At 56.8% G+C, this 19472-nt stretch overlaps 6 protein-coding genes across 6 annotated transcripts; 2 read left to right on the top strand and 4 right to left on the bottom strand.

Annotated features, from left to right (window-relative positions):
- Positions 1 to 508: 508 nt before the first annotated feature.
- GGTG_00148 (HIR1) lies at positions 509 to 4629 on the bottom strand. Its single transcript, XM_009217889.1, has 5 exons — positions 4525 to 4629; positions 4361 to 4435; positions 4062 to 4280; positions 1211 to 3976; positions 509 to 1111 (listed from the first exon to the last, which is right to left on the bottom strand). Exons 1-5 carry the CDS (start codon positions 4559 to 4561, stop codon positions 993 to 995), a joined length of 3216 nt encoding a protein of 1071 aa, XP_009216153.1. The 5' UTR covers positions 4562 to 4629; the 3' UTR covers positions 509 to 992.
- Positions 4630 to 5983: 1354 nt separating this feature from the next.
- Positions 5984 to 8946, top strand: GGTG_00147 (hypothetical protein). Its single transcript, XM_009217888.1, has 4 exons — positions 5984 to 7311; positions 7391 to 7782; positions 7866 to 8256; positions 8321 to 8946. The coding sequence occupies exons 1-4, from the start codon at positions 6275 to 6277 to the stop codon at positions 8547 to 8549; spliced, it is 2049 nt and encodes a 682-aa protein (XP_009216152.1). The 5' UTR covers positions 5984 to 6274; the 3' UTR covers positions 8550 to 8946.
- Positions 8947 to 9728: 782 nt separating this feature from the next.
- GGTG_00146 (hypothetical protein) lies at positions 9729 to 10299 on the bottom strand (the record flags this gene model as incomplete). Its single annotated transcript, XM_009217887.1, has 2 exons — positions 9729 to 9904; positions 9993 to 10299. 2 exons carry the CDS (start codon positions 10297 to 10299, stop codon positions 9729 to 9731), a joined length of 483 nt encoding a protein of 160 aa, XP_009216151.1.
- Positions 10300 to 10740: 441 nt separating this feature from the next.
- Positions 10741 to 13746, bottom strand: GGTG_00145 (hypothetical protein; the record flags this gene model as incomplete). The annotated part of the gene is made up of 3 exons (XM_009217886.1): positions 10741 to 11397; positions 11458 to 12895; positions 12956 to 13746. 3 exons carry the CDS (start codon positions 13744 to 13746, stop codon positions 10741 to 10743), a joined length of 2886 nt encoding a protein of 961 aa, XP_009216150.1.
- A 336-nt stretch (positions 13747 to 14082) lies between these two features.
- Positions 14083 to 18027, top strand: GGTG_00144 (hypothetical protein; the record flags this gene model as incomplete). The annotated part of the gene is made up of 9 exons (XM_009217885.1): positions 14083 to 14362; positions 14434 to 15157; positions 15230 to 16228; positions 16515 to 16574; positions 16651 to 16950; positions 17007 to 17016; positions 17074 to 17136; positions 17237 to 17518; positions 17603 to 18027. 9 exons carry the CDS (start codon positions 14083 to 14085, stop codon positions 17771 to 17773), a joined length of 2889 nt encoding a protein of 962 aa, XP_009216149.1. The 3' UTR covers positions 17774 to 18027.
- GGTG_00143 (2-dehydropantoate 2-reductase) lies at positions 17667 to 19418 on the bottom strand. Its single transcript, XM_009217884.1, has 2 exons — positions 18792 to 19418; positions 17667 to 18685 (listed from the first exon to the last, which is right to left on the bottom strand). Exons 1-2 carry the CDS (start codon positions 19162 to 19164, stop codon positions 17922 to 17924), a joined length of 1137 nt encoding a protein of 378 aa, XP_009216148.1. The 5' UTR covers positions 19165 to 19418; the 3' UTR covers positions 17667 to 17921.
- Between the last annotated feature and the right edge of the window lie 54 nt (positions 19419 to 19472).

Genomic DNA, 19472 nt, shown 5'->3' with positions numbered 1-19472 from the left:
GGAGGCTCGCGCAGGCCCTTGTTGGCCACCATTTAAGCCCCGGCATTTGTGTTGGCACGGCATGCAGCCACTTTAAAAACCTTACCAGGAATTGAACACCTGGGAAAGAAAAAGAGCCCAAGCAGAAGGGGAGGAAGGGGGAGACCAAGAACGACGAACGACGCCCGCCCCGCTCCCTTCCGGGAAGCATCACTGACAAGTGGGTGACCTAAAAAAGCCAAATATTGGTTTGATTGCGACGAAAAGACCAACCCGTTTGTTGTTGGCACAGAAGCAGGAAGATGACTATCACGAGGGTTGTGGGAAAAAGAGGGCAGAGATAACTGGCCATCAGTGCGCCGTGGGGCACCCGAAATGAGAAGAGGAAAAGACGAGATGGGAGACCAGGGCAGGGCAGGGGTTAGAGAACGATAGAACAAATCCCCGGATATGCACTGGAGAAGGCACAGAAATATGGAGAAGCGCAGGACAGGGATGGGCTATTATGCAACATCACACATCAAACATTGTCTAGGCAAGCATTGCATTTTTTGACGATGCATCGTTTGGGCTGCGATGACGTAATATGCACCAACGCCTTATGGTCCACGTGTACTAGTAAGCACAGCTCGTTCAAAATAATACACACAAGAAACCTCTGGAACAGTCTGCCTCCCCTGGCACTTTGCCATCGCCAGAAAATCGGCGAAAAAAGAAAATCAAGAAAATGAGGCCGCCGAAACAGGGTGTGGAAAAAAAACACGAGGTATCTACACATACACAGTCTTTCCACGCACGCAATGCAAAGGCACAACCACGGGTGTCGCCTTTGGTGCAAAAGGAAAAGTTAGAAATATCCCTGTTGTCCAGTAAAATCCTCCCAGAGAACCGCAAACGCCAAACAACTTGACATGATTTGATGAATGATGCGCAAAGGGCGCCACTGAGCCGTCAGCTCTCACTCGAGGAGCAAAAGAAAAAAAGCCGCGTCAACGGCTGCAAAAGCTATGTGCTCAAGCCTCGATGGCCATGGGATCGACATCGTTTTCGTGGTCGTCATCGTCGTCGTCCGTAGTGAGACCGAGCACGCGAGCATACTGCACCGTCAAGCGCTGCAGTTCCCGGAATTTGCCTAGAGAAGAGAAAGATATGTTGTCAGCAAAGAAGTGCCGGGCGTGCAAGACATGTGCAGGGATAAGATCAGAAGCTCGGATCCAGATCGACCACTTACCCAGAATCATGACCACACCCTTGAGGAGCTCCCTGCGGTCCCACCCGCACAGTTGATCTCCCTTGTCCAGCCACCAACCATTGTCGGTGGCCGGGCCCGCTTTTGTGCTCGTGCCGTCGTCTTTGTTCTGGAGCACGCCGCCAAGAAGCGAGTTGAGAAGCTCTTCGACCTTGGGCCGCAGGCCCTCGGCTCCAAGGCGTTTGGCGTACATGAACAGATACAGCCGGAACTCGTCCCGGGACCCGAGCTGCAGCGCACCCGCAATCCGGTTCTCCAGATGTGCAATGCTGACGCTGCTTTCAAACCCTTCGAATCCCTCGCGACTGAGCAGCGTCTTGATGAGACGCTGCAGCGTGTAGGCCCGCCCGCGGAGTAGAAACTCGTTGGTCGTGTGCCGCTCCAGGAACGGGATAACGCCCGCCGAGACCGACACGCCACCTTCGCCAGTCGACGTGCACGATGGCGCGGCCGCCGTCGCAGGGCCGACAGCTGTGGTCTGCAGGGCGCTGACGGAGCTGTCATTGCTGTTCCAGTACTGGCTGCCAACGGCCCACCACGTTTCTGACAGGCGCTGCCACGCGTACAGGTTGGGCGAGTAGAAGAAACCGTCGCCGTTGCTCAACGTGATCACGATCCGCCCTTCCGAGTTAAGGTGGGCGGCTGACACGCTCGGGCCTGGAACAGCCGCATGCGGATTGAGCGAGTGAATGGCCAGATCCAGCACCGGCCCCAGCGACACTGGTGGATGCGGTGACGAGCAAGTTTCGATGTTCCAAACGTGACACAACCCCACCGCCGTCACGCATAGTAGCCAGTACTCCCGGCACTCCAGTATGACGGGCTGGGATTCGAGGACGAGCGCGTTGACCAAGCGCCGGCCAGCTGGCGACCAGACGTAGACTATGCCGTCTTCGCACGCCGCTGCCCAGAAGTTCTTGTTGCCCGTCACCAACATGACGGCCCTAGGCACGAAGTCATGCCACAGAACACTACCGCGCTTGCTTGCTGTGATGTGCGAGGGGTCCCTTGCCATCTCCGGATTCTTGGCCTCCAGGATGATGTTCTCGGGCACTTTGGAAGCTTCCTCCAGAGTGCTCTCTCCTTGCAGCACGCCCCTCTCCAAGGGCCGGAGAATGTGTGACCTGACCTTGGGGACGCCCAGCCTGATCTGGGATATGGATATCGACGAGCTCAGCACGGCCGGGCGCAAGAACTCGGGCGTGGCAACCACTCTTGCAGCCGCATCCTGCACCTGGGCGTGCTCAAGACCATCAACCCCGTTGATCATGATAGGAACAGGGCCTGACGCCGGTCGCTTGTTGGTGCTCTCGTCTTCATCCTCTCCCTCCACAGCTACCGCCTTCCGCTTGTTTCCCAGTAGCATCGACGCAAGCCCTCCCTTAGGGAGGCCATCATATGGCTTGGATAGATCTAGGATGCTCTGCGGAGTATCGTCTCGCGCCGCCTTGGTCGATCCGGTCCCAACAAGATGGGACTGTGGCAGAGAGGACTGACCGGTTCCAGACGAAGACACAAGGAGAGGGGCAACCCTCTTTTTGCCTTCTTTCGTGATTGTAACCCGAGACTTGAGGGCTGCTATCCGCTCTGCCTTCTGGTCTTCGCTCTCGTCTGCAGGATCTTTTGGGTCGGCCTTTTTCGCTGCGTCGGAGTCGCCATTGGTCTCGCCATCTGCAGCTTTCCCAGCTGCGGTCGAGTTCGAGCTTGCGGTTGATGTCGCCTTGACGCCGTTTGTGGATGTAGTACCAGGAGTCTTTGACGCCGCTGCGGCCACTTCATCGCCCATGAGCGCCCCCATGCGCGATTCCGCACCACGGAGCTCGCCCGCCTTGCTATGGTTCTCCAAGTTCAGTCCTTCGACATCCTCGGCCGTCCCCATGCCCTTCCTCGAGATGCCATATTTCTGCAGCGCCTTGTCATTCTCCTCAGCCGTGGCAACCCAGCCAAGTTCACCTTCGGAAAACTTGACTGCAATGATGCTGCCGTCAAGACTCGAAACAAAAATAGTCTGGCCGTCGGGAGCCCAAGAAAGATCCGATATGGACTTGGCAGCCACATCCTGTACGATGACAACTGGTCTCGAGGTATTGGTGTTCCATATGCTAAGCGTCTTGTCCTGACCTGCCGATGCGATGACTGTGACAAGGTGGCTGCTGCGGCTGCTGGCGTTCCCGTTCGCCTGAGCTGGGTCCTTCGTATGGAACAGTCGGGGCGAGAACTGGCAGACCTCGGTAGGGCCCTCGTGGCCAATCAGGTTGATCTCCGAGTCCCAGCTAGAGCGCTCGATGATGGCGACAGAACTAACGGGACCGTTCACGGCGTTGGCCGCGGCGATATGATTCCCATCGGGCGACCAGGAGCAACGCCTGAAGTATGTGGTAAGAGGCGAGTTCTTGAAGGGCGTGTTGATGGTTGTTTCAAGCACAAAATTGTTCACCATATCGTGTTGGGTAGCGTTGGGCGCCGGCGGGGTGAAGCGGAATATTCGAATGGTCCTGTCGTCGCTTGCAGTTGCAAAGAACTTATTGGCCGGGTCGAACGTGATGCCCTTGACGTGACTCTGGTGGACTGCCAGCGTCTTGAGCTTCTCAAAGGTATGCCCGGACCACACCACAACTTTGGAGTCAAGACCAACTGACGCCAGAATAGACGAGTCGTAAGACCAGGCGATGTCCTGGACATCGTTCTCGTGCCCGACCAGGCGCCTGTACGTCTTCCAGTTTTCGATGGGCGGCGGCTCGTTGGTGCCTGTGTGACACAAAGCAAGATTAGCAGTGAGGGACGAAGGCGCGCGGCGGGGATCTTCATAGTGAGCCCGGGGGCATATGCATACCGAACGTGGCAGTGTGCGAAGGAGGGTTGCTGTCGAGATGGTAGATGCAGATGATTTTGTCGTCGGCGCCCGAGGCAAGATATCGGCCATTGGGAGAGAATCGCACGGAGTGGATGGTCCCGAGGTGATGGCTCATGTGGCAGAGCTGTCGAGGTTTCCTGTAGGTTTCGTCGTTCGAGTTGTATATCGATTCGGTCGACCAAACGCGGACGTGGCCATCTGCAGAGACGTATCCATGGTCAGCCACTCGACCTTGCCGGCATTCACCCGTCATAGGTATTCGGATGTCTAGCTCTTACCACCGCCGGCCGTCGCAAGCCTTGAGCCATCTGGGGAAACGTGGACGCTGTAGACTTCGAAGTCCTTCTGCTCGCCTGCGGAAAGCCCAAACAAAGTGTCAGTGTCAATGGAAGCGCGAGCCCACGGTCGCATTGGGCAGAGAGGACGCGGGAAGGCCACCTACCGCTATGGCTCAGCCATGAAGGCTTGACGACGCGCATGGTGTTCTGATGCGACTGTGGTTGCTGTGCATGTCGGTGGCAGCCCCCAAGTTGTCGCGATTTCAAGCTGCCCGGAAATTTGTTCGCGAAATGCCAGTCGCTGCCGCGTCTCCGGCCGTAGCTGTCGCGACCGCCCGCTGCGTTGACTCTGGTCCCCACCGATACGTGGGTTGCCCCACAAATTCCCACATACCCCTGCCATGAGCGGTCGAACTGAGCCCACGTCACCAGGGGTCGTCCCAAAGAACCCATCAGCCCTACCCAAACCATGCAGCCTCTTCCTTGCAGTACCGTACCTAGATGCCCACCACCTCCAGCCGATACATGCTGTCACCCACGCTCCGGGCCTTTCTGAGACATAAGTAGATATTCAGGCACTCAATGCCATCAGTAATCCTGACTGTGGCAGCATTTATACCCGCTCGCTCCTTCTCGACAATACAATGAAAGCGAATAGACGACATTCTTTTTTGGTGCACACTATACACCCTTAGAACCCCCTCCATCTAATAGCATGTCTCGTCTTCCCTAGTTCCGGTGGGAAAACTATATACTTTAGCTCGTGGCTTTTGTTCTTGATTCTCGGCTTCTGGGCTTTTCTCTACCATGGCTACTTGGGTAGGTAGATATATGCCTGCTTACTAGAACTTTCCCCATACCCGCAGCATCTATCTTGCAATATAACCCGGCAAAGTGTAGTCCACTGTGGCGCAATCGACGACCTCTGGTGCTAGCTTGACAAAATCGATGGACTGATAAGAGTCTACAATGCAAAAGTAGAAGATGGGCAGGGCCCCGATGATCTCCTATCCGGGAAGTTATTGACGCGAGGCATATCTTCAAGGCCCGCTGCATCAGTGTCCTCAGGGCGATCCAAAGATTTGCAACCATCCCATCGGCATCTGATAGCATAGAACCGAGTCGCACAGAGAGACACAGCCCTGGAAATGTGCCTGATGAACGACGGTGTATTTCCTAGTTAGTCGATCGGAGCTAACTCACGGAGATAGCTACCTATTCGACTCACCACTCGCCGGACCGATCTCCTGGGAACATCTGTGCTTTGGCAGACTGTGCCGGGGGCGATGCACCGGTCGATGGTCAGAAGCTTTTGCTGCTCCCCAGACGGTGGGTTACACTAGAGAGCTTGTGTCCGCCAGCACGTGTAGCGGAGGTCCGTTGGAATGACTAGAGGGAGCTATGTGGGTGGCCCTATATTCCATGGTGTAGGGTATTGATTGTATTCGCTGTGCTTAGTGGAGTCGGAGATTGAGCCTTGTTAGGCATTCGACAACTGAAGCGGCAAAGCAGCGAGCGAATCAGCCTGGGTGTCACCTCGCAGCCTCCATCACCCACCCATGCTTGAAATCGATAATCAAGACCCGCCCCGCTGATTCCATCTCAGGCACTGTACAGCCGACTTTGCGGGGTCTCTCGTCATTCCCCGTCGCAAGCCTAGCCCCATCAATTTGTCGCAAACTGTGGTGCCCGCAAGGCACTGCTGCGCCCACCTCACATTCCCTTGGCCGGGGTCTGATGGCAATTTGAGCATCCCCTCATCGCAAGAGCTCCATTCACGCGGTCGCAGTTTGATGTCTGCCGACCCTGTCACGCTGTATCGACAGAGGAAGCGCGCGACACCCGGGCTGCTTGTGTGACTGCGCAGCTGTCAGATGACTGCCTAAGGGGTCAAGGCTTCGCACCCGACTACAAATGAGCGCCAGTCCCAGTCGCCGCATCACCCGGGCTACTTTGAAGCGGCGCAAAAAGACAACAGAGCCCGAGGATCGGTCCCAGCAACCAGCGCCGATGGGGAACCGCTGCTTCAAAGACGAGAGCAGCGACATGGGCCATGACAGCATGGACATAGATACAGACCTGCCGGCGCACCCCGCGTCCAACCGCAAAGGGGACGCCATGAGTTCCCCCTCCATCAGCTCCACCAACTGGAGCACGCTTCCCGCCCTCGAGCACGCCGTCAAGGAGCGCAGTGGCGCCGTGCCGCCGAGGCAGCAACTCGACATCGAGACCCTGGAGCAGTACGAGAATGATCGCAAGAACATAACGAAGATAGAGCAGGTGCTCGCCTTTGACTTTGCCTGCTTCACCAAGGCTGGCCAAAAGGAGCGCGACGCGAACGCAATCTTGCAGCTGCTGCGCCAAAAGGACAAGGAGCTTTTCGAGCGCGCTCCGCCCAGGAAAGGCTACCAAAATCAGCCGCACAAGCGGCACCCCAGCGACCACCATCTCACCAACCTGGACCTCGTAAAGAAAACCGACATCTTCCGCGTGGCCCGCAAGATGCCAAAGGGCGCGCACCTACACGTGCACTTCAACTCGTGCCTCGAGGCAACGTTTCTGTTGAACTTGGCAAAGGACCAGGAGAAGATGGATATCGGAAGCAATACGGCCCTGATGAACACAGGTGACCTTGAAGAGTGTGAAATACAATTCACCATCAGGGGAGAGCTCGGCGGCCGTTCCGGAGGCCCTCGCAAAGGGCTTAAGCGGGCCTGGACTAGGAAGTTCATTGGGAACCCGCCAAAGCCCCCGGTTCTGGTGAACTTGTTCGACAAGGAAAGGTTCGATCAGAGCGAGGAGCCAGCCGACAAGATACGGTGGATGAGTTACAAAGACTTTCGCGATGAGTTCCCACACAAGTTCCCGGGGCGGGATTTGGATGCGTGGCTCGAGGGGAAGCTGGTCTACAACGCGGAGGAGGCGCACGGCGTTCATCAAACGGCTGAAGGGTAAGTCCAAGTGGTGGCCAGAACGAATATTGCTTCCACACGAAAACGCTAACCTTGCTCCTGTTTGCCGCCCCTACAGAGCCTGGGCCAAGTTTAATGGGCGCACCAGGATGATGAAGGGCCTGTTCAACTACGAGACTGCCTATCGGAAGTACACCCAGCAGTGTCTGCAGGACTTCGTTGACGACAACATCCAGTACGCCGAGATCCGACCCAACTTTATGCATACGAATCAGGTCTGGTCAACGGACGGCAAGCAGCTATACGACAACTACGAGATCATGAAGATCATTGCAGATGAATGCAATAGTTTCCTCGAGAATTGGGGGAGGAGGTCAGACGCTCCATTTTTCCAAGGAATCAAGGTTATTTACTGCACCCCAAGATCTTTCCCCGACAATCTGATCAAGGACTCTCTGGTCGAGTGCTTGGGACTCAAGCTCTCGGAAAAAACTGGCCACATGATTGCTGGTAGGTTTCCGCGAGCCCGGACACTCGAGCCTTTGACCCTTCACAGAAGCCGCCACTGACCGGGTAAATGCTTCATTGTACAGGCTTCGATCTCGTCGGTCAAGAGAGCGCCGGAAGGCCCTTGAGGGACCATGTGCAGAACCTGCTCGAATTCCAGGCTAGTTGCAAAAAGGAGCGCGTGGAAATACCGTTTTTGTTCCACTGCGGAGAGACGCTCGAGATGGGGACCGATACGGACGGCAACGTCGTGGACGCGCTCCTGCTCGGCTCGAAGCGGATCGGCCACGGCTTCTCGCTTTCCAGACATCCATACATAATGGAAAAGATGAAGGAGCAAAACATTTGCCTCGAGGTCTGCCCCATCTCCAACGAGATCCTGGGCCTCACGCCTAGAATCGGCGGCCATGCCATGTACAACCTTTTGGCGAACAATGTGCACTGCACGGTCAACAGCGACAACGGAACGCTGTTTAGGTACGCTACTTTCTTATTTCAGCTGGCTTTGGCGTCATTTCAATGTCTAACAAGCTCCCGCCAGATCGTCATTATCCCATGACTTTTACCAGGTTTTCGTAGGCAGGGACGACTTCACGCTCCACGGATGGCGCCAGCTGATCGAGTGGAGCTTGGAACATGCGTGCCTTGACGAGATCGAGCATACCAAGGTCTACAATGAGTGGAACAAGCTATGGGACGAGTTCTTGGACTGGATTTTGGAAACATACGAAGTCCTCCTCGACAAGACCAACACGACAAGGACTGGATAGCAAAGCAGTACAGTCTAAACGCTGTCTAAATCAGGACAAGTAATATTTCTCTTTCTGTTTCTTTGGACCTTTTTTCATGTTTGTATACATGTTTGGGAGCACAATAAGGGGCTATGAAGCGAGGGCGGGCTTCTGATAAATCCACAGTTTTTGATAGCCTGATATTGTTAGAGGGGTTAGGGCGTTTTGGAGTTGGCAAGACGGCGGGGATTCTGGACGTGGCCCCAAAAACGCCGCATCCCTAGATCGAGAGGTCAGGGTGGGCAGCCACCTTGGGCCTCGATGAGAGGGACTTTCAGGGGCGAATCGGACAAGCAACAAGACTTTTTTTTCCACCTCGATTTGTGGCTAGCCCGAGCAAGCGCTAGCTCGGGGGTTTCCCGACAGGTGTGCGCCGTGGCCTTTAAAGCCGGGCGCGCGCACATGGCGGCTGAGGATGGGTCAGGCTGCAATGAGGCATGCAGGCTTGTGCAACAAAGGAATACCATTGGCCCCAACCTCTCCCGGCGGCAGGGTTGAGTCACACCCTTACGGCCAGCACAGCCCCTCGGGTTGCAATGTATATCAATGGCGATATGTGAGTGGGTGAGGGTGGTGTGGATGCATGATTGCCTCTCCGATAGGGCCGCCAGCCACGCCATTCAGGGAATCAAGAGGAAATTCCCCCGTGTTGTGGCGATCCATGCGGCGCACTGGGCGTTGAAACCTCTTGCTGCATCGCCGCCCTGATTGCCTGTCATTATCCTCATCTTGCCCAAATTTGTTATCAGCAATCGTAGTTTTCGTCCAGCTGTCCTACGCCAATTCTCGACGTTGCCCGTTATAATGCGCGCCTGGCCAACCGTGATATTATCGTAGATCAAGGTCTCGCCGATGCCTGGCTCCGCACGGCCGGGCTTTGTATCGCGGTGTTGATCAAGACGCAGATCTGAGCACGACATAAGACTCATTTTCCTCGTAACCATCTGGCTCCAGGTCCAGGTTCTCCCGAAGTACCGCCCCATCCACCTGGACGGCCTCCATCACCTCCCCCTCCTCAGCTTCAGCCCCGCCGCTGAAGAAGATCGTCCGGTCCGAAAATAGCTCCGCCTCCGCACCTGCTTCCCTCGGCCGAATCACGTGCAACCGATACACAAACACGATCCCCAGCGCCGCCTCGTAGCCGTCCAGTCTCCTATCCTACTCCTCGAGAAATTGCCCTCCAGTTGGAAGGGCATAGTGCCAGCAGGTACAGGCCCCGAAACCCCCGACGTCGACCTTCGTCTTCTTCTCCTGCTCGTCCGTAGCCATGAAGCTCTGCCGCGCCAAGCGCAACCCGGAGATGACGTATACGTGCCGCGGGCCGAACCGCCCCGCTGCGGATGTGCTTCTTCACGCCGTAGAGACACACGATCGCCTCCAACGCCTCGGAGGGGAGAAGCTACCGTTGCGCGCCCGCAGCACCTCGTGGTCCGCGGCGCCAAAAAGACTGGCTCTTGTGCCGCGACAGGTCGGTCTTGCCGTTGGCGCCGGCAAAGTCAAGGAACAACGCCAAGAGCTTGGGCCCAAAGGACCGGCTCTTCTCGACCGTGAAGCTGCGGTTCTTCTCGGCGATGGACTGGGCTGTGGGCAGCACGATGGTTGGGTGAGAGGCGAGGGAGGCGAGTGTGGCGGTCGGCCGCCTGGGGTCGGGGATGACATTGCCCAGGGCGATTTGCCCGTCGGGGAGGAAGGTGAAGTCGGGAGGGAGGAACCAGGTCTTGCTTGTCATTGTGTGGGGAGCGGAGGAGGCGTAGCCGTCGGGTGTGCAAGCGTGGATGTTTGGGCATGCGGGGATGTCCAAGTTAGGGATTCAGCCTCCCTTGACCCCCATCAGTCAAGGCAGAAGCAGCTCTCTGGGCGTTATTGGCAGCGAGTTGCTGTAGCCAGTCAGCGCGCAACACATCAGCTGGCACCCTGTCTGAAGACGTCATGAAACTCCGTCATGCCATTATCTTGCGGACGGTCAGGGAACAGTGACTGCCGTTGTGGTCGATTCTTCGGCGTCGATAAGCTGCGTCTCAGCGGGAGAGATGCCTCTGCTATAGACTAGTGACGACGCTACGCTCAACGCCGTTCGCGGACCATCCCTGGCACTTCTGGCCGCCAACGTAACAGCTTGCGCACGGAAGCCCTCGCTAGTAAAGAGATAAGTCCCGTCGTCGGTCCCCTCTCAACCCGTCCCCCTCAGCCTCGGGAACCTCCTGTCGATGTCCGACAACACATCGCAAATAGCGCAGTACCGCATGTGATCATCTGGCCTATTCTTCCAGAACCACATCGGCTTGACGGCCCTGAGCCGCGGGCGGTCGCGATCCTCTGGCGCTAGCCGATACAGCACCGCCTCCATGCCCTTGGTTGTCCACAGGCGCTGGAGAACCGTCACCTCCTGAAGCGGGACTAGCGAAGGCAGAACGGAGGCATACGCAAGCATGGTGGCGCTGATCCCCGCCATTATGGCAGTGGCGACTGACGACCCAGGTTCGCAAACCTTCGGGTAGGTGGTCCTGAACTCCTCGCGGATGGCGGCCGGGATGTCGTCGCCGTATGTGCCGAGCACAGCGGCGCCATTGCTCGTGCTCGCCGAGTTTGACTGCAAAAAGACCCCGTGGCAGTTCGTCGCGTAGACGGATATGACGGAAGGATGGCGGGCTGGGAAGCTCTCGTCCTCTGCAGAGGAGTTTCCGGCGCTGGCGAGGAATATGATGTTTTCGTCGCGCCCCTTCTGCACCGTCTCGATGGCCTCGCGTATCCCTTGGTCGTCGTTTGGGAAGCCGAAGGACATGGAGATGATGTCTGCTTTGCCGGCCTGCCCGGCCCAGAGGATTGCCTATTCAACCATTGTGTAAGTTTTATGCGTTGAGGGCGTTGTGGCCGGTGCTTCTCTCACCTCCTTGATGTTTGCTTGACTGTTTTTGAGCTCGTTTGTGTTTTCTGCGATACGAGCCACTAGGATTTCCACACCCGGGGCACACTCCATGATGAGTCTCGCCATGAAGGTGCCGTGGCCGAAGACGTCTGTCACGGTCTGTGTGCTCGGTGTCACAAAATCCTTCACGTCCGTGACGCTTTTGAGTAGTCCACTCCTTTCCCTGAAGACGGGGAAGTCCCAATCGAGCCCCGTGTCCAGGATGGCAACTCGAACCGGGGCCGCAATTCGGCACTTACGTCGCTTGCTCTCCACCTGCCGGCTGATTTTCATGAGTTCGCTCAGCCACATCTTGGGAACGATAGCACTGTGGAATAACGCTTCTCGCTCTGGTTGCCACCGTGGGTTGGATTCGGTGGACTCCAGTAATAGACTGCTGCTGGATAGACCAAGCCGACTTGGTCTTGTGCTCTCGGTTTCCGGGGTGTTGGGCATCCGCGGTCGCTTGGACGCTGGCCTGCCCCCCCAGGCGGGATTTGGCCGGATAGGAGCCTGCCATGACAGAGCGTTTGCACGAACATCAGACGCATCGATGGAAGGCTCTTGCCGCTCGTCTCTAATGCCGAAACGGGACTTCGTTCGAGGTGTCGGTTCCGGGGACTTGGACCGCTGGCGTTTGTTACCGGCGCGAGGGGTGGATTCAGCGAGCGCAGTTTCGAGCCTCTCGACAACTTCTCTATAAAGTTCCTTTCGGATGGTGAGCTCCGCATCCCTTTCGTCGGCGCTACCCATTCTCAAGGCTCTCGAAATCTGAATATGTGCCATCAGGCAACCCCTGACAGCTTGAAGGTAACTGTCATTGCGCTCCTCCTCGAGCTGGTCGACCACGTTGCACAGCTCGGCCCATATTACTCGGTTGGCCTTGTCGTCATCAGAGCTGATGTTGAGGTCGATGCTTTGGCCAAAGTCGATCTCCAGTAGGAGCTTGGCAAACGACAAGAGGGTCGGATGCCCAATCCGAAAGACGTGGGACTCGGTTGTGGCTGGCAGGCCGGAGGCGAACGACAAGTAGAGCGTCTCACTCCGGGTCCGGGAACAAGAAGCCTTCGTGGAACTGAGGAAGTAGATACTTTTGGAACTTAGGTCGGCGTCAAAGAAATCCATCAGGCAATAACCGAGACGGACTGCCAACGCCCTCTTTTCCCGTATGCTATATCTTATCGGAAGAGATCCCCTCGTCAAGGTGAGGAGGTCTAGTCGTTTGAAAGCACCGCTTGAGATGAGCTTGTCGAGGTTCTCTTTTGGCGGCGCCGAGAAGGGCTGTGCTAGTTGTAGGGGGGTCCACGCGCCGAAGAGCCCATACTTTTCGAGGAGTAGGATTAATGCTTCGCCCCGGCCGATACGATTCCCGAGGTCGAGACATATGTTTTGAATTTCTGCGACAGAGGCGTTCCAGTTCCTAAAACCGAGTCAGCCTCTTGTCGATGTTTGGTTTCTGGGGGATCCCAGGGGAACGTACGAATCGATAGAGCCACACCGCACTTGTAGCCATTGGGCGTCCAGGCAGGGGGTCGAGTCCGTACAAGAAGACAGCCTGAGGTCCAAGCTGGGAACGGCCGCGCCGTCGTCGGCGTCTTCCGAGACGTTCAACATCACTTCGTGGCCCATCCCGCATCCGAGGCGTTCGAAGATTGCCCCGAGCGCGGAGGTTGCTCGGCGGCGTAGCCTTGGGTCCTTCCAAGTCTTTCTCCGAATCTTCTTCGATATGGGACGAACCCTACCTTCCCGAGCCAGAGATGTAAAGAGCCGAGCAAGCGAGTTGTTGTAGTCAGCGACCAATGCCAGGCTTACCTCCAGGTCAGCCGGGTCGTCAGGTGGCTTGAACAATGTTGGCCGTGAGCCGCTTGTCAAGTCGATCGTCTCGTCAGATTCGGAATGCTCCAGCAACCGGATAAGCGAGCGGAGGCGTGAGTAGCCGGCTTTGTTCTCCGCGGCATGGATCTGGCTGTCTCCATGTCGCGGGTGCACAATCCGGTCCAGGAGCTCGCATACGCCTTTTAGCCTCTTTTCACACTCGTCGAACTCGGTCGTGGACAGGGCACGGAAGCAGTCCTTTGGTAGAAGAAAGATGAGCCGCACCTCCACCTCAAAGCGTTCGGCTGTGAGGTTTGGGAGGCGAGTGCCGTGGGTTTCAGGCCTCGAATCGAGGCTGTTGAGCAGGTGGACGTTGAATCGCGACTTTCTCTGGTTGATCAACGGCCCCAGGGTCTGCAGGAGACGCCATTCATTGCATTCAATAAGGTACGGCATTGCCTCTGGAACCTGAACAGTCAGGGAAGTGGTGATTCCAATGGCAATGCTGTCGAGAATTGCGGAACGAACGCGGAACGACGATGAGATCGGAGAACTGAGCGCCTGGCTCAATCATGCCCGCGGCGAATGCGGGGTAAACCACGTGCTTGCGCCACGCAGGATTCCTCTCTGGGCTGCAATGGTTGAAAGCCTGACTGTTCGTTCTGGACGTTGAACCTCCTCGCCGACCCCGCGTGGTTGCTCCTTTGACCCGTCTCTATAGGTTCCTACGCCGAAGGCTGATGAAAGACTTCGAGTCGCAACATTAAAGCCTGAAATCTGCTACGGCGCACGATGAACACAACGGACGACGACGGCGATGTGTTGTATGATCTCGCTTGCGAGTGTGAAGCTCTGTTCGATACCCAATCTGCAAATCTCAGAGCGCAGACGTCCTCTCTCTCTGTGGCCAACCTCGTCGCAGAATACCAGCAAAGATTTGCAATATGGGCGGCCCATTTGGGTGTCTTTGCCCGCAGGAGCCAGTCTCTCGACACAAGACTCCGAAATCATGCCGATATACAGGATCTCGTTGCTCGCCTCTTGGGTATTCTGCGGCGCAGTCTTCACCAGTGTCAGTGCTATTATCAGGTTGTTTACCCACGGCCCCGATCCCTTTAGATCGCATGACTAACCAGCTCCCAGTCATGCGGGCCAGCGAAGCCAGTGGGGCAAACGGCCTATCACAAGCCGAAGATGATGTTCGAAGAGACGAGGCTTTGTCTGCCATCGATGCCGCCCTTACCCGGCTGAACAGGCTCGGCGTCACGATCCGCAAATTATCCCATGGCGGGATAGATGTCAAAATACAGAGGTTTGCTGCAAGTCTTGACCTCGGGCCCTTCGCCGCCGTCTCGCAAGCCGTGGTCCAACAACTCTACCCGAACGCCCATCAATCGCTCCAGCAATACCTGGGAAAGACCATGGTGGACCGATACGCCGCAATGCTGTTTAGGAAGTACCGTGACGATAAGCTGCAGTCACGGCGCCCCGGAAAACCCATTGGTTTCATGCCTACGATCGATGAAGAACGCCAAGGTGACCCAGGCCGATATTCACCTGGACAATTAGCCAGCGGTACGAGTCAAGAAATGTTACCCAAGACTTCAGGCTATACAAACATCGCCAGGATATCTTCTGCCGCCTCTCAATCAGATCTCTCAACTATCAACGGCCAGCAGCTGAGGTTGACCCTACACAGAACCAACAACTTCCAGGTTCCGACGGAACGACGCCAGGGAACTTCGTCGGTCCAAGTCGGCCACGGAAACTACCCGCGGCGACCATCTCGAAGAGACGACAACTTCTTCACTTGTGAATGGTGCGGCAAAATCATTGGGAAACAAGACATGAACGACAGCGACTGGAGGTGCGTCTTATAATCCCTCCTGAATCGTTCTAAAATTTCTTTGCGGTAACTAACGCGGTAGGGCCGGAGCAGGCGACATGTCGATGAGGATCTCAAGCCCTACACGTGCATTTCTGACGCGTGTTCCGATGGCCATCCGGCTTTCCCGAGCTTTGCACTGTGGCTCTCTCACATGAAAGAGCACAACCGGCGCTGGCATCAGAGAGCATTCCCAACGTCCGGTTGGATTTGCGCGTTGTGTGACGACAGCCCTGAGATACACACAGGTCCAGAAGCTTTACACGGCCATCTGGTGCAAGCTCACGGAGACGTGTTCCCCGAGTCGCAGCTTCAAGCGATCGCCAGACAAAGCAAAGTAGAACGGCCGAGGCCGTGGGACGAATGTCTCTTCTGCTGCTTTAAGGTCGAGGAAACAGAGCCCCCGCCCAAGCGCCGCAAGGAGCAACTTGTCAACAAGGCCGGCAACAAAAGCAGCAGGACAAGTTTTGCTAAAAAGCATCCCAAGCTAGAGAGGGAAACCGACCAGGGCTCGGACGCGTCAGACGATTCCCTCGACGTACCCGGGCTCACGCTAACTGCTGATAATACCAAGACGATGGCGCGACATATCGCAACACATCTACAGGCTTTGATGCTGTTAACCATCCGCCTAGCCTTTCTATCCGACGATCACAGCCAAGAGACACAAGATCACGCAAACAGTGTTTCGGTCGATGCCGGGGACAGCGATGAAGTGCCCTCCACTAAATCCGCCCGGGAGTCAGCAGCAGATACTGTGTCTACCGAGGATGCCGAAATGCCAGATTTCGATGGAGAGGTGCTCGAAGCCGTGGACATGCCGCAGGTTGATCACATCCCTGACGCCGTCGTGGATTTTTATGGCGTGCCTAGACAATACGATGAACTCCCGGTTGAAGAAGATGAGTTCCTGCAGGAACTAACCAAATCCGGGGCGTATCAAGCACATCTACATCGGCTCGAGCATCAAGGCTGGTACGTTCGACCCGAGAATGAAGGTGTCAATAAAACAACTGGCGAGGACTCGGAGGGCGAAGAAGCAGATTTTACGAGGTTCGCGTGGCCTTGGACTCGAAACCGTTCAAAATCTGTGTAAAGGTTTCGCAGGCACCCATTCGCTACTCGATCGTGTTTGTACAGAGCTAGTAGAAGAGCTGAATACGGGTCGTGGGGGTCAAATAATGAGACACATAGATATGCGCGCCTTGACATGACCGCTCGAGACCGAGGATATCGATACGATCATTGCCAAGCTCCAGCAGGACCAGGATACTATTTTGGCCGCCCTACAGATCGACCAAACGTTCGCCACAGCCCCTTCACACCTAACAAACGGAAGGACACTAGCAACACTCTATCCTGTCATCGGGAACCACGGAACAGAGCTCCCGGATGTTGAGTGAGTGCATTAGCCAGACACTGACAGCAAATAAACAGCCCTGGCTAACGCCGTTACACACGGTGCCGCGTGGCAGTGTCGTTCTGGTCCATGGCCTCAACTCCATGCGAGACTATGGAGACGTGGACGGGATCAAGACGTGGACTGCCGAAGACGGGACCGTATGGCCTCGCGACCTGCTGCCAAAGTACATGCCCGATGCCCGCGTCCTGTGCTACAATTACAACGGCACCATCACAGGCACAACCTCGCGTGCCGGCACCGAAGAGCGTGCCCAGATGCTCCTTCAGGAACTCGGGCAGAAACGCCCAAGCGGGTTCGACTACGAAAAACAAACACCCATCATCTTTGTGGGCCATAGCCTGGGCGGCGTAATGTATGTCCCCATTGTTACTTGTGCCGGTGCTTAGCTCCTGCTAACGTGCAAACTAGCATCAAGCAGGTAAGCTTGCAACGGCCTTGGCATGAGGCTGCTATCTGCGCTGACACGTGAATACAGGCTTTGATCTTGGCCCATCTCGACCCAGAGTATACGTACCTTGCCGACGCAACCTGTGGCATCGTAAGTAGCTCAGCTAATACCTACCATCGACTTACCTAAACGAGGACTCCCTGCGGAAAAAAAAGAACGCGGCTAATCAGCTGGATTGGTATTCCCCCAGATCTTCTTTGCCACACCCCACCATCTGGGCGACCCAGGTGCTGGGGAGATATTCGCTAAGCGTATTCTGCATGCCATCCTGCAGGGCAGGCCAGACCCAGGCCCCTTGGCAATGTTAACAGCAAGGCCACCGCCACCAAGCCCCGTGATGATTAAAGATATCAAGTCTAATAGCGAGAGCCTCATCCACGTCACGACCGAATTTCAAGTCGTTCTTGAGTCCCTCAACGTTTCCGTTGTCAACTTCTTCGAGGAACATGCCACCAATGGGCTAGGCGGGATGGTCAGTCAAATCAGACTGCCCACTATTGGATACCGCTATTAAACGCGCGCCAGCCCCTACTAACCGGTGCTTCTATCCACGCAGGTTGTGAGCCAGGCTGATGCTTTCCTCGAGGGTGCGGACAACCAGATCCTAGCAGGAGATCACATCGACATATGCAAGTTCTATAACAACGAGATCGGACGGGTATTGTTCAGGTCCGTCGGGATAGCACTCAAGCGGCTGACTACCATCTATAAGGGTAGAAAACGTTGAAGTCGGCCACCGACCAGGGTCATTAGGGGTACAGTGCCCGCATAGTGTATTACAGTGCTTTCGACTTTTTTTTTCTCCCACGCTTTCCCTTCGTTTTTTCAATTCCTTTCCGTAACTATATGGGTAGGTAGGTAGGTAGGTAGGAAAGCTACGATGCGCTCGCGAGGCCTGCGCGGGTAAAGCGCTCTATAACCTCATCCTCGGTCGCCGTCTCGCGCCGCTTCACCATGGCGACGAGGGCCGCGTTGCGGGGCGCGGGCAGGCCGAGGGCGGCGGCGCGGGAGGCGACGTAGCCGTTGATGTAGTCGACCTCGGTCTCGCGCCCCGCGCGCGCGTCCTGCAGCATGGAGCTGACGTTGCCGCCCGTGCGCTCGGCGACGAGCAGGGCGGCGGCCAGCAGGCGCTCGTCGGAGAACTCGCCGTCGTGGTTGTTGTCGTCGGGGCCGCCGCCGCCGCCGAGCAGAGCCCGGACCACGGGCCCCGTCTCGGCCACCAGCAGCCGCAGCAGCTCCAGCCGGGCGGGCGTGGCGAAGACGTCGCGGTTGCGGCAGCCGAAGACGGCCGTGAGCGGGTTGATGGTGGCGTTGGCCATCAGCTTGCGCAGCTGCGCCGCCCGGAGCCGCTGCGGGGTGGCCAGGGCTGCCTCGAGGTCGCGTGCCTCGAGCAGGCGCTGGATCATGGTCCCGGGGGCGTCGTGGCGCTGCTGCTGCTGCTGCTGCTGCTGCTCGCCACTGTCGCTTTCGTCGTCGTTGTCATCCACAAGGACCCTGCCGATCGTCAGGGGCCCGCGGCCGGCGTGCACGATGGAGAAGGGCCCCGTCCCGTAGACGCCGGCGCTGCTAATGCCCGCCCAGTAGGCCGGGCGCGACGCGCGGTCTGTAAAGAGCGTCGCCGAGAGCTCCTCTGCGGTGCCTTTTTTTCCCTCGGATGACTGATTGTCAGACCAGGTAGCCGTGTAGCCGACGCTATGATGACGATGATGGGGACGCTGTCATGGAAAGCCCTCTATAGCGCGTACCCATTCCATTCTGCAGAAGCAGGACGTTGGAGTCGCGCCCTAGCCTGTGCTCCAGCGGCCGCAGGGCCGCGGCGGTCATGTACGTCTTTGTGGCCACGACGAGGTTCTTTATGGGCGGTAGCGGCGCCGGCGCCCCGGGGGCAGGCGCGCGGTGGCTCGGGGCCTCGACGACAAAGCCAGTCCGCCTGTCGGCCGCGCCGTTGCCGGGGGTTGCGCACTCTATGGCCTGGCCGGCGGCGGCCCAGTCAGACAGCAGGCCGTCCCTGTGAAAGAGCAGCGTCACGGGCGTGGTCGGCGACTGCTTCCGCAGGTAATAGGCGACCAGCTTCCCGAGGTTGCCGACGCCGAGGATGTAGATTGGCGCCCTGTCCATGGCGGCCGCTTCGGAGCTCACGATAGTTCAGATGAGGGGTGAGAGAGGCGATTAATGATTTAATCTAGCCCAAGTGACAGCACTAAAATGGAAGCCAAGACTGACCCCGATTTTCACGGACTCAATTGCCTTGCGTATTTGATATTCTGTCTACTCCCCTCTTTTTTGTGATTGTTTTCTTCCATTTCTCCTACAATTTATCCTCCTTTGCCGCTCTTTTTCTCGATTATTTTGTCCCTGTGAAAAAAGACTTCTTCCCCACCACAGTCAAAGCGAAGATCTCGGCAAGCCAATGGCATCCGACGTCA

Source organism: Gaeumannomyces tritici (genome assembly GCF_000145635.1).
Source record: "Gaeumannomyces tritici R3-111a-1 unplaced genomic scaffold supercont2.1, whole genome shotgun sequence".
In the NCBI taxonomy this organism is placed as follows: domain Eukaryota; kingdom Fungi; phylum Ascomycota; class Sordariomycetes; order Magnaporthales; family Magnaporthaceae; genus Gaeumannomyces; species Gaeumannomyces tritici.
Note: the sequence above shows the minus strand (reverse complement) of the source record. Positions and strands in the feature narration are given on the sequence as shown.